This window comes from Hyperolius riggenbachi, chromosome 1 (assembly GCF_040937935.1).
Source record: "Hyperolius riggenbachi isolate aHypRig1 chromosome 1, aHypRig1.pri, whole genome shotgun sequence".
Lineage (NCBI taxonomy): Eukaryota > Metazoa > Chordata > Amphibia > Anura > Hyperoliidae > Hyperolius > Hyperolius riggenbachi.
In genome coordinates this window covers 378,283,347-378,296,732 of record NC_090646.1, presented here as the reverse complement: position 1 = coordinate 378,296,732, position 13,386 = coordinate 378,283,347, and the positions used below count along the sequence as shown (strand labels likewise).

At 41.5% G+C, this 13,386-nt stretch overlaps 1 protein-coding gene across 1 annotated transcript in view; it reads right to left on the bottom strand.

The window, feature by feature from the left end:
* Window positions 1-13,386, bottom strand: part of GRIN3A (glutamate ionotropic receptor NMDA type subunit 3A) — a 469,331-nt gene that overhangs the window by 224,618 nt on the left and 231,327 nt on the right. Inside the window, exons 2-3 of the mRNA XM_068234342.1 lie at window positions 12,640-13,244; window positions 3,021-4,068 (exon numbers count right to left, since the gene is read on the bottom strand). Of these exons, the coding sequence (XP_068090443.1) occupies window positions 3,021-4,068; window positions 12,640-13,244 (1,653 nt within the window). The remainder of the gene's footprint in view (window positions 1-3,020; window positions 4,069-12,639; window positions 13,245-13,386) is intronic.

Below are 13,386 nucleotides of genomic sequence, written 5' to 3'. Positions count from 1 at the left end.
AAAAGCAGAAGTCTGGCTTGCAGATACATATAAGCTGCTCAGCTTTCTTTATATATGATGTAATGTCTTTAAATGCTTTTCAGATGTTATCCGAAAATATATAAGCCATAGGTGGGTGAGACTGGGGTGGAGCTTTTCCATTCCTAGCGCTGCCTAAGGTGTCACTCAAGGCAGAGCAGCAATCTGCAAGTGTTGTCCCCTCATAATGCAGCACCTGCTCGCTTTTTCTCTTTTTAACTACCACAGCATTTATTTAGGTAGTGGATAGTACTCTCACCTTGCAGGGCTAGTTCCCTGGTTTGAATACCAGCCAGGGCACTATCTGCATGGAACTTATAAATAAGCTAATAGGCTTCCCCCTAAATTTGCCCTAGACTACAATGGACATATGACTATGGTAGGGATTAGACTGGTAACCCCTATGAGGGACAACTAGTGATAATACTATATACTCTCTAAAAGCGCTGTAGAAGATGTTAGCGCTGTATAAATACTACATATTAATAATAACACCTGGGAATATTTTCAGTGTGACACCCAGAGTTCTGCTTACATGATAAATGCACTAACACCTTAAAGAGGAGCTGTGAGCCATACTATCTCAGAAAAAAACAAACACAAAAAAACACATATCTAAGTAGATAAATAATTGTTCTACTTATATAACATATGTATTGCAATGTCCACATTTTGATTTCAGTGAATTTAATATAGTGAATAAAGAGAATTCTGTTCCTGTCATTTGCCATCTTAGATTCCCTCTGACTGAAGTCAATCCTGATGTCATTTCCTCCCTTACTTTGTTTCTTCTCCTCTTATGATTCTGTATGCATTGCCCGACTCCCAGTCTTCAGGCACTCCCATCCAGCTCTGTAGTAGGAAGTGCATTTTCAAACATCATCATTTTGGCCAGTCAGAGAGGAACGGAGGTGTGGGAGGGGAAAAAGGGAAGAGGCTTCAGCCAAATCAGGCTGAATTAGTTGTGTCTGAAGGGAATCACTAATGAAGGGGAGGAAAACAGAGAAGAAAAAAAACAGCATGCACTGCAACTTCCTTTGTCCATCAAATGTAACAAATAGGAGTCAGGGAACCTGGGGAATGAAATTCTATTGGAAAAGGAAAGTAAGTTTAATTTTGAACTTTTGAAATGCCTTGCTAGCAACATTTTTACTTATTTAACATATAAAAATAGAGAATTGATTTTGGATTTTATTCTTGACAGTTACTCTTTATAAGTATGATCAGTACATTTTCCTGTTCAATAAACTTTCAGTATGCTCTGTTACATTACAACATCTGCACATTCTATCAGATCCCAAAGCAGTGCTTGAAGCAGACCTGAACTTACTATCACAAAATCAAACTAGTGGTAAGACTGCATTTATCACAGCATTACTTACCAGTCCTAGGTTTCTGTTCTGTGTATTGAGCCTAAATGGGTCATCCAGAGCAGGGTTTTGGTGATATTGGACCTACTCTTTCCACCAATGTGACTGCTCGTTGGCCTCTGCATTGATGCAGAGACTGGAGGATGACATTAGATGGGAGATTACCTGCATTTCTGCTACCCACAAGTGTAGCCATTTATGGGTATCAAGTAGAACCCAGCAGGAAATGTCTTTTACAGCCTAGGTTCTCAACATGTGGTACGCGTACCTCAGGGGTACTCCTGATGGTTCCAGGGAGTATTTGGGCTTGATATACTTAACCAAGAATAACAAATTTAGAGTTTTAGAAAATGATAAATCCCATATAAACAACACCAAAATAATATTTTAGCTAAGTAAAAGCAATATTAAATATTTAAGGGGTACATTGTGATAATGTTTACTATGCCAGGGATTACTTGGTGAGTACAGGGTTTTAAAAGGGGTACATACCAATAAAATGTTGAGAAACACTGTTTTACAGAACAGGCTTCTGGTAATAGTAAGAAAGGCTATGATAAATGGGGCTGATGAGCTTCTATTTAAAGTTGCTTAAAGTGACCCTAAATAGTACCTAGAATAAAAAAAATTCACTTACCTTCGGCCTCCTCCAGCCCACCGTAGGCTGCGAGGTCCCCCGGGGTTCTCCTGGGTCCTGTCCGTTTCCCTCCGGCGGCTCTCGTTACCAGTGACACCCGGACGGGGTGTTGGGTGACTCTTCCTGGATCTTCACGCTCGTTGTCACCACGCTGGCCACTACGCATCATCACAGGGCCGGCGTGACAGGTCTGCACATGCGCGGTTTAGAGTTAGAAAACCGCGCATGCACAGACCTGTCACACCGGCCGACAACGAATGTGAAGATCCAGGAAGAGTCCCCCGGGTGTCACCGGTAATGGGAGCTACCAGAGGGACAAGGACAGGACCCAGGAGAACACCGGGGGACCTTGCGGCCTACGGTGGGCTGGAGGAGGCCCAAGGTAAGTGAATTTTTTTATTCTAGGTACGTCTCAGGGTCCCTTTAATCATTTTGAGCTAGAAAAAAACTTTTTTGTGACAAGGACCGAAAGTATGTAAACAGCCAAATAATTTCATACTTGGGCTAAATCTTTTCGAAATTAGTTTCTAGTTTTGACCAATAATCAACCACTTTTAGTAAAACTTCCCTTGTTATACAAACTATCTCGTATATTTCCTTTCATCCTCCCTATTTTTCTTATCTTAGTACATCAAAAATTCTAATATTGAAAAGGTTACAGCAATCAAGGCATGAAACGATGAAGAAGAAATTTTATTTTTTAATGAGAAACAGGAAAATTCAATCACCGACACTGAACCCTAGGTTATCAAAAATGCATATATCTTCCCATTTTGCTGTCAGTGACAATGCTTAATAATAGCATAATAAGGTTGTTAAGCTGTGAAGTTATTAAAAATACATTATTTTCATACTTATTTTAAGATAGATTACATCCATGTCACCTATTCCACTGCATTATGATCTTCAGATGTTTAATCAAACTGAAGTCTTATAAAAGACACGCGGCATCAAATAAACTGTAAATAATACAAAAAAGATTAAACTTGACCTACCTTGGGATCGTGTATTCCAGAAAGCTCCTCATAAATCTTTTCCCCTACCATGACAGCTGCCAAATTAGCAGTATATGTTGACAGACAGAACAAGCAAAATATAGCCCAGAGATTCATCAAAAACCTTCCCGTCCAACACTTGGGAGTTTTGATAGCTGCCGTCCTGCCAAAGAGTATGGCGTAACACACATTTAGTGCTGAAGAGAAGGAAAAAACTTTACTTCTGTTTCTGCCATTTGGTGTCATGCCAAATGGGCTTTTCCATTCGTAAAGTGTTAAGAATATTGCGGTTATATGCAGAGACACAAATATCCCAAGCCACATTGTCCAGTGAAGCGGCCACATGAAAGCTCCAATTGGAGCTGCTGTGTCTTTAGTCCTTACTAAAATACCCAGGCTTGTTGAAAAAAATGGACTAGTAAAGTCAATGACTTGACTTCTGGCAGTGTTAATGCTAAAGGATGTCACAGCCATGTGGGCAGCACCACTGAGAAGATCTCCAACGAGTCCAGACCACTGACCACTTTTATAGGCTCCATATTTGCCATCACCAACAATGTATAAATCAAAGTCAAAGTTCATATCTTCAGCTAATTTTTCCAGGAGGTCAATACAATACCCATAGCAACACTTTTTGTATTCAATTGGCACAGTATCATTACCCCCTTGCAGGCTTTCAAAAAGGCTATCTAGTACTCCAGAGTCATTTGTCATTGGATCTAAGCAGAGCCGCCCAGCTGGACATTGACCATCACCATCTACATTTCTTGTGAACACAAAGGGATGCTCAATCAAGGTCACAACTCTAAGGTGGAGCCGTGGAGGTTGTTGATAATGGCTTCTGTGTCTTTGTGTTTGATCTGGCCACAATCCATAGTCCATGATTATTTTTTCATTCTGCCAGCTTCCAAGTCTTGTCCACATTGGATTTCCTATGGGATCATGTTGTAAATTCCAGATGAAATAATGATTTTCTGAGTTGATAATAGAAAAATCCTTAACCTTGATGTGACCACTAAGTCCACTGAATGTTGTGTTTACCAAAAACCTGTATATAAAAAAAAACACACATAGCACTGAAAACATGGTATTTTCACCATATTTAGTTCTGTGTCATTGTATTTAGATACAGTATGCATGTATGTAAGTCAGTTAAAAGGAACCTGAAGTTAAAGGCACATGGAAGTTTGGTTGTGTAGCTACAGAGGCATTTGTCTTAATGCAAATTTTATACTGGATGTCCCCCTTCCCATTACTGCATATATAATAGTTCCATGTGGGTCCCTCCCTCAGTTCCAAGTGTCCTGGTGCTTTGGAAATGTCTGCTCAACTTGCTTCCTCATTTTGTAGGCAGCTAACTCTTTTTCTTTTTTAAATGTCACTTACTGGCTTCCATGCTGATTAGCAAGCTCAGGAGTGGGCAAACTTTTTTTATTTAATTGGACCTCATTCCTTTTGAATGTGACCCTCTGCATTAGTCTGTGTCTCAATCCTTTCCTCCCTCCCTCCGGATTTGTGTGGCCAGGAATTACTGAGTTTAACTCACCCAACTGCCTGTCATGTGACACGCTGGCATGTAATGATGGCAAGTCATATGATGCCACCATTGCCATGGCGACCACCGCTGGAACAAGAGACTGGGTGGATTAATCCTTAGCATAAAAGTTATGGTCTGCATGGCTTCTTCAAAAAAACACGTAATCTTTATTGTAAGAAGTTAAAATACAATCTGTTAAGGTAGCCACAGCCAACTGTTTTGGTAATCTTGCCCTTTCACGAGTCCCCCAGCAAATGAACATGTCAAGCCACACACATATATGAGGAGGAGCTAAATGCGGCCTTCTAACAACCAACTGCCTTCATAGCACCTGCAAGCCGAATCCAGCCCACGGGCCATAGTTTGCCCAGGCCTAAGCTAGTTTTAGACTTGTTACACAACCTCAAAATGACTACAGCATCAGGATCGTGTCAGGACACCTCATCTGCAGTCTCAGTTTGGGTATGTGGTCAAGGAAATGCTTGGGGGTCAGCAAACCTGCCCAGCAAGTCAAATTTAAACAAAAGACAATAACAATTGAACTTTTCTCTTTAGCTTTCCTTTAAAGAGCACTATGGCAAATTTTATAAAAAGCTACATATAAAAAATGACAGTTATGACCACTTTGGCATATAGGGATATCCCTATATGCCAAAGTGGTCATAACTGTCATTTTTTATATGTAGCTTTTTATATGTGCCTTGATGTCCTGGGGGTGCGGGAGTGCTTTGTGAAGGTCTCCCCATCGAGGGTCACAAGGTGTCAAAAGGAATTGTTTGCGATTATAAATGATGCCATTGAACGTGATGTTATTGATAATGATGTGGGTGACTTTCTAAAGGTTGCAGATCCAATTACTCCTACATTTTATGCACTTCCTGGAGTGCACAAGAGTATTATTAAACCACCGGGACGTCCTATTGTTTCTGGAAAGGGTTCTCTGACTGAAAAAGTTAGTGTATATATTGACCGTCATCTGCAGCCTCATGTGAAAGCTTTATCCTCATACACATGGGATACAATGCATCTCCTTCAAATTTTAGATAGTGTACAAGTCCCTGAGGGGACTGTTCTGGTGGCCCTTGATGTGGAGGCCCTCTACTCCAGCATCCCGCACAACCTGGGGGTCGAGGCAGTCGATTTATTTCTAAGTGAATTGGGTATGCAGTTTGTGCCGCACAACATCTTCCTCTTGTGCTTCCTTCGGTTTTTATTGTTAAACAATATTTCTATTTTCAAGGGGTCCCACTACCTCAAGGTGCAGGGCACGGCGATGGGCACAACGTGTGCTCCGTCATATGCAAACCTGTACCTGGGGGCATGGGAGCGTGAGATTTTTTCTGATGACGGCCTTTAGATGTACCTGTGCCACGTTTTAACGTGGCACAGGTACATTGCCAACATGCTCATACTGTGGACTGGGGGGGTTGACCTTCTACAGACTTTTGTACAGTGTTTGAATGTCAATAGCCGCAATCTAAAGTTTACCTTACAGTGGGATATGAAAAATATTCCTTTTCTTGACATCAGTATAGGCATTGATGAAGGGGGGTATCTCTTCACTCGATTGTATCGTAAAGAAACATCAACAAACTCCTTATTACAGGTTGGTAGCTTTCACCCTAAACATACTATCAAAGGGATCCCGATGGGACAATATATTCATCTTAGATGGAATTTTTCAAATTTAGATGACTTTAAGAGGGAAGCTGATGACCTCCGTAAACGATTTCATGTGCGGGGCTATTCAGATAAACACCTCAGATGGGCCTACCACCGTGCCCATATAAGCAGCAGGGATACACTCCTCGGATCGACGGGGTGAGTGAGAAGGGCCTCTGAGGAACCGAGATTTTGCACCCAATTTTGTGTGCAACATACACAAATTCAGGATATTCTGAAACGCCATTGACATATCCTGACCAATGATCCTAGATGATCCTAAATTGACTAATATGATCTCGGATTGACTGCAGATCATCCTCCGTCACGCACCGTAAATACACGACAAGGTGGTGGTTAACCATTTCGGTGACGTCGATACGAATAATAAGCATTGCAAGGTTATGGGTACGTACACGTGCGGAGATTGCTCCATGTGCCAGTATATTTTGGTTGGTAAAATGACCATACTTACAAATGGTAGATCTTGGGACCTGGGGCATTTTGTGAATTGTGGGACTATTTTGGTGGTGTACCTTCTGACATGCCCCTGTGGGGCTTTTTATGTCGGTAAGACTAAAAACACGATTTAAGATCTCGCATGTCGGAACACATCACCAGTATAACGACTAATAATGTTCCCACGGTCCCAACACCTGTTGCCAGACACTTTAAGGGGGCTCATGGTGGCAGCCCCGCTGGTGTGCGTTTCATTGGCCTCGATCGCATCCACCGTACGATCCACGGTGGAAACTGTGATCGCCTGCAGCTCCAGAAAGAAGCCTAAAACCCTGTATTAATCTGAGACACAGCTATGCGCTTTGAGTCCTATGGGAGAAAAGCGCTTTACAAATGTTATTGTATTGTATTGTATCTTTGACTTGGGAGCCACTGATCCACCTGCACTGAACGAAAATGTTAGCTATTCCTACTTTCTCCGTATTTAGGGATTCCCCCACCCCACCGTTAGGCGATCTATTTATAGTGTAGCAGGTTCTCTCTCCTGCCTGCTCCCCGTTTGTGCTTTGTTTCTCAGTGCAGCATTCCTGGTTTGCTACCCAGTATCTCATACAGGATGTTTAAGATTTTTTTAAACCTTTTAATATCATCCTTTGTGAATTGATATATTTTGATATATGGTGTTTTCAATTCATCTTTTGGGTCATATGTCTCCACCAATTTGATATTTGAACTTATATATTTATGTTTGACTTTTGAGTAGATTATGAATTAACATTATACTGCAGTGATTCTGCTTGTTACGAAGTGGGTCGCGGGGACGCTGCCCATCCGTTCCTCCTTGCTCGGGGATGGCTGGGCTCTGTAATCCCTTCCTCCCTCGTTCCATCTCTCCCCCCTCCCGTGTGGAGGTGTGGCTAGCTACGATGGATGGGCGGTCGGCGGCTCCGTGATCCAAGCATGTGGGCTGGGTCTTTCCCTGTCTGTGGTTGCTGCGCCCGCCCACCCCGGCTCATTATAGTGGATGATGCGGTTTGCCTCTCTCCCTCCCCCGCCTCATCGGGGGATTGGGCCGGGGTGTGCGGGTGCTGCACACGCTGAGTGGGTGGATGGCCTGATATAATGACGTTACAGATGATGGATGTGTGTTGGACGACCACGCCACTTCTGAAAAAGCCAGAAGTCCGGCGAAACATGTCTAGGCTAGCGTGGTTTGGTGTTTAATGGTGCCTGACATCCACCGACCAGCGCAGCGGCGTTCTCTGCTGTGATTGCCTCACCCCCATACCTCTCCCTGGCTATGTCTGTGGACAAGTCCCTCTTACGGAGCCCATTTCAACCTTACTGGTGGACGCATCAGTTCAACTTGAATCATTGGAGGAATTCTGCAGATGGACAATGATACAATCTGTTTTGCTGTATCCATCATACTGAATTAAGCTGACAAGACACCAGGAGCCATATTCAATTCACTTTTTCACCTGAGTTTTCTCCTAGGTGATATTTTTAAACTTGTCAATAAAATGAAAAGAAAATACTCAAAATAATTTTGATAGTACCTTTTCACCTACTTTTTGGTACTTTTTTAGTTGAAAAGTACTGAAAAGTTATTTTAATCGAAAATGAAAAATTATCTCCTGGGAGAAATGTCAGATGAAAAAGTGAATTGAATATGGCCCCTGGAATCTGGTACTGTGTGCACTTTCACAACTCTGCTGTGCTTCATGCCTACTTGCTAGGACTGTGCCTTTTGCTGCATGCAGTGTCTGTCGCTTGCTTTTTACAATCAATGGACTATGAATCCAAGCTTCTTTGCTTACACCAGGGGTCTCAAACTAGTGGCCCGCGGGCCATTTACGGCCCACGGTACAATATTTTGTGGCCCTCGCCAGCAAAAGCTTGCTTATAGTTCGCTTCAGTGCTCCCAAGTAATACGCCGCATCCCCGCCACTAAACAAGGGCTGCAAAGCCCCCAAATCGCCCAGGGGGCAATCCGCTGGCATTTCCTGGAAGGGGCAGAGCTTTTAGCTTCAGCTCTGCCCCTCCTGACATCAATCGCCGCACAGATCGCCGCCTCTCCCCACCCCTCTCTGTGAAGGAAGAGTGAGAGGGACGGGCAGAGGCGGCGATGCGCCGCGATTGTGAAATTCCTTATGCGGCCCAGCCTCAGCCTGACTTTGCCTCCTGCGGGCCCCAGGTAAATTGAGTTTGAGACCCCTGGCTTACACGTCTATGTGCAATATCCTCCTCTTTGCAAGCTCTGTGTTGCTTATCTATGGGCTTATCATTCCTTGCTGCTGTACTCTTTGGAGCATAACCTTAGTACTATGAACCATTTTTGGCACCTTGAACTGATCGAATATGCATAACATCTGGTTGCAGCCTCCTGAAGCTGGGCTTGTTTGTTATTGCCTGTTTACAGGGTTTGCTTGAACTGTTACAAGGAGTATGTAATTCAATTCACCTGAGATATACCCAGGAACTTACGTGCCGGTCTCAATTGCAGATATCTAGGCAATCTGGTCTCACAGTGATTTAATATAACTTATTTTCCAACTAGGAGGTACCTCCATAGCACTTTCAATGGCCAGGATGAATGAGGTATTGTGTGTGTGATTGGGCTGGTGCTTTTGTCGGTACACCATTATTCCCTTTTATAGATTTATGGTTGTATGTCTTTTTTCAATTTTTTGATAATTAATAAAAAGTTATGATATTTTAATAATATTTGTTGTTTGTTTTTTGGTTGCTTGGGTTTTATGCCTTCCTTTGGGGTCTCCTATTTGGTTTATGACATGGTTCAACTGCAAACATATTAGTTACAGTGTCAGCCACCAACAGTTCTGCCTACTGAGCATTTAATACTTCCTGACATGCACAGTAGGTATTGGATTGACGTGAGACACAGAGCTGTCAGCATCTGGCTCTATACATTTGTGGTGCTAAACTAAAGGTACTATGCTGCCATAGGGGCAGCTAGGCTGACTTAGAAAGATGCCACGTCTGCCGGTGTTTCTGTGGGAGCTGTAGGAGTCACTGGACTGATCCGAAGTTACTTCCACAGCTCCACAGGGGATTTCCATATGTTTGAATCCGAAGACATAACAACAAAAGTTGAGTACAAATTTTGAACAGAGGTGCCAACAATAAAATGCCTAAAAACCATTTAAAAGGGGGAAGTTTTGGAGAACTTACCTCCCTTGCAGATTAACAGACTGAAAGCTGTTATTTTAAACAAAATAACATTTATCGGACGGTCCAAAAAAAAAATGCAACATGTTTCGCAAGTCACAATCCTGCTTCATCAGGCAAACAATGGAGAAAAGCAAAAAAGTCAGTGCAACGGCCAAGCGACTCTGACCGTTGCATGGACTTTTTTGCTTTTCATTTTCCATTTTTCATTTTCCATTACTTGCCTGGTGAAGCAGGATTGTGAGCTGTGAAACATGTTGCATTTTGGATCATCCAATACATTTTATTTTGTTTAAAATAATGGCTTTCAGTCTGTTAATCTGCAAGGGAGGAAAGTCCACTATGTTTTCCCCTTTTAAACGGTTTTAGACGTTTTTATTCTTGTTGGTGCCTCTGTTAAAAAACTTGTACTCCGTCTAGACCACCCTTGGTGGAGGGGTGTATCCCCACTTTTCTCCTACTACAGAAAGCGACTTCTTAAACCTGAGTGGGGTCAGGTTCTAATTCTCCACACCTGCCGTGCTAGTGGTTACCTGTGTGGTAACCCATGTTTGTGAGTATAACCCTTGTTGCTTTTATTACTATCTGCCTAATTTGACTTACATACTACTCTATATTGGGCTCTCAGTTTGCTATCTTCATTAACAACAAAAGTTGTGTAACAACTGTACAAGATTCTTTTCTAAGCTTACAAAACTTTAAGTTTCTTCTTCAGACATGGAAAACAAAAGTTTGCTGTTAAAACAGAAAGCATTTGCAAACATTCAGGTTGGAGTCAGCTCCGAGATGTCTCCCAGTGCATCATCGTTGAAATATGCAAATCACCCAATGTTGTTTTTAGAAGCTAAACACACCTTCTGATCTGCTGGAATGCAACGATGTGTCAGCTTGTTAATTGTACAGAGCCATAATAATTCTACATACATACAGACTGTTTCGGATTGATTGATCCTCATCAGTGCATGGCATGGATTAATGTGGAGTAGGACTTAATATGCATCCAGAGGTACAGACTAACCAGCAAGCTCATGGTGAACCAGAACTCATTGGAGTGTGTAAGGGGCTTCAGACATGATACAGAACTGGATCATAACTGTATGGTATGGTTCTGATCTAGCTGGTACAATTTTAAACCAGTTCTGTATTATGCCTGAAGAGGAAACGTAGGCCTCAATTCACTAAGCTTATCTCCTGTCTTTAATACCGTTTCTAGAGTTGTTACCATGGTGATAAGGCATGTAGTATTCAAGAAACATTTTACCTCAGGCAAACCTAAAGTTAACTCTTCTGTCTTTAAGTTAACTCTCCAATCCTTAAAATAACTCCAGAGTTAAAGACAGGCTGTTAATTAACTGCGTGTGAAAATAACTACAGAGGAGGTAAATTAACTACAGAGGAGGTAAATTAACTACAGAGGATGTAACGTAAGGAATGAAGAGATAAGATAACTCTCTCACTGTGTGGAGGTAAGTTTTCTCTTGCCTTATTATCTCCAGCATGATCTTAGTGAATTGAGGCCTTAGTTTCAAAAGCTTGCAAAGAACACTTGTATGAAAGGTATCACTTAAACAATTTTTGTTTTTATGTCTTCGGTTTCTCTTCATGACTGGACCACATACTTAATATGTTTGAAGAAATGGAAGAAATGGCAGGATTTATCCTCCCGTGTGGTAGAATTCAGTCACCCAAAGTCCATAGGGGGACTTTAAATAATGATTCCTATTGATCTAATATATTCGTAATTAAACCATGTCATCACATTTTCTCATATTTTATTTTTAATTTATTTTCATAGTGCCCCTTTAAAGTAGATCTGTAACAAACATTCCAAGTCGACATATATAAATAGCTTACTTGTCACATTATATGTCATTATTTTGGGGAAAAAATGGTATGTTTTATTAGTAAAAAAAAACAGCCCTGCAATGTCCATATGGCTACCTGGTTTCAGCAATGAAACTCATGCTGTGTTTAACAGGTGTATGTTGTATGAGTGTTATGCTAAATGTAACATGTAAAATATGTAACCAGATGGCTAGAGGACAGATATACACACAGCATAGATCACCCGGAGGAAGATGCCTGCTCCAGCCCTGGGAGGAAAATAATATTGCTTCTCCTACATTGGTGGAACCACAAATATAGATATTTTATTTATATACTTGCACATATCAACAGGAGTTAATTTATGGACAGTCATATTCTCACTAGCATGGTGGCATAGTGGATAGCACTCTCGCTTTTCAGCACCGGGCACCTTGTTTGAATCCCCGCAAGGGAACTATTTGCACAGAGTTTGTATGTTCTTTCAGTGTTCAGGTGGGTTCCCTCCAGGCACTCTGGTTTCCTCCCACATCCCAAAAACATACAGATATGTAAATTGACCTACCTACCCCTAAATTGATCCTAGACTCCTAGACTCTTGACTCCAAAGATAACACTTTACATTATTTTGGGAAATATAATAAAACTGTTTTGTGCATGCACAGCAACAATAGTATAATTACTAGTATGGCTCTGGTTAATAGAATCCAACAAAAAAAATGAAGGGAAATGTGGCAATGACAAGTGAAAAAAGCAGAGGTGCAGGTACCAGATGAAAGCATTTCTAGGTTGGACTATTCTAGACTGTCAGGTTTCTGATTATTAGTGAACTAATTTAATAAACGTTGTCATGTAATTTTCTATGGATCTAGTCCTTCAGGATCATACATATTCTACATTATTGCACTTCTGTTACTTGCATGCAAAAGTCTAGCCTAAACCTACCTGGATAAATACTCCCCAGACGTCAGGTTTTTAGACTCTCTGCCCATGCAGTTCATTGTACTGGGGACAAGTGCCAGTTCTGGCTGGTCCATTGTAGCTGTCGCAACAGCTCTAGCAATTAGTTCCATTGCATCTTGCACATAGTATTCAAAAAAAGAGGCAGTGGTTGTTCCGTGAGCTATGAGTCCCAAAGGCAATCCTTCTGTCCTTAACTCATCAACATTTTGAGAATCTCCAAATATCCAGTAAAACTCCGGTAAGGTTATTCCCAACTGGGACGCCGCTTGAAAAATCCGCCTTGTGTCTTCCATATCACATCCGAACATAACGATTGTAGATGTAGTGTCTTTAATACTCTCCAAATTTAACTGCAGATAACTTAGCATGTCATTTGTCATAGTCAAATTCACTGTGATGTTTATGATTAAACCGAGGTGAAATCTTGAATTATTTTGGGTTAAGGTGAGAAAATCTGTTATATTCCAGTCTTCTTGGCAGAGAAGTATACTATAATTATACCAGCTGTTCATTGTCAGAATAGAAAAAGTCACATCGGCATTTGAAGTCAGAGAACTTTCAATGCTGAGCTGCAGATGGAGAGGATTCTGTAAAAAGAAGAAAATGGTCCATGTTAAGGTTTTTTTTTAATGTAGTGTTATACTTTGTCATTGTATTGTTACATTGGAACTAATAGTGGCTCATCATTAATTCTGAGGCTCAGCTGGAATTGTCTGCCCACACGAATCA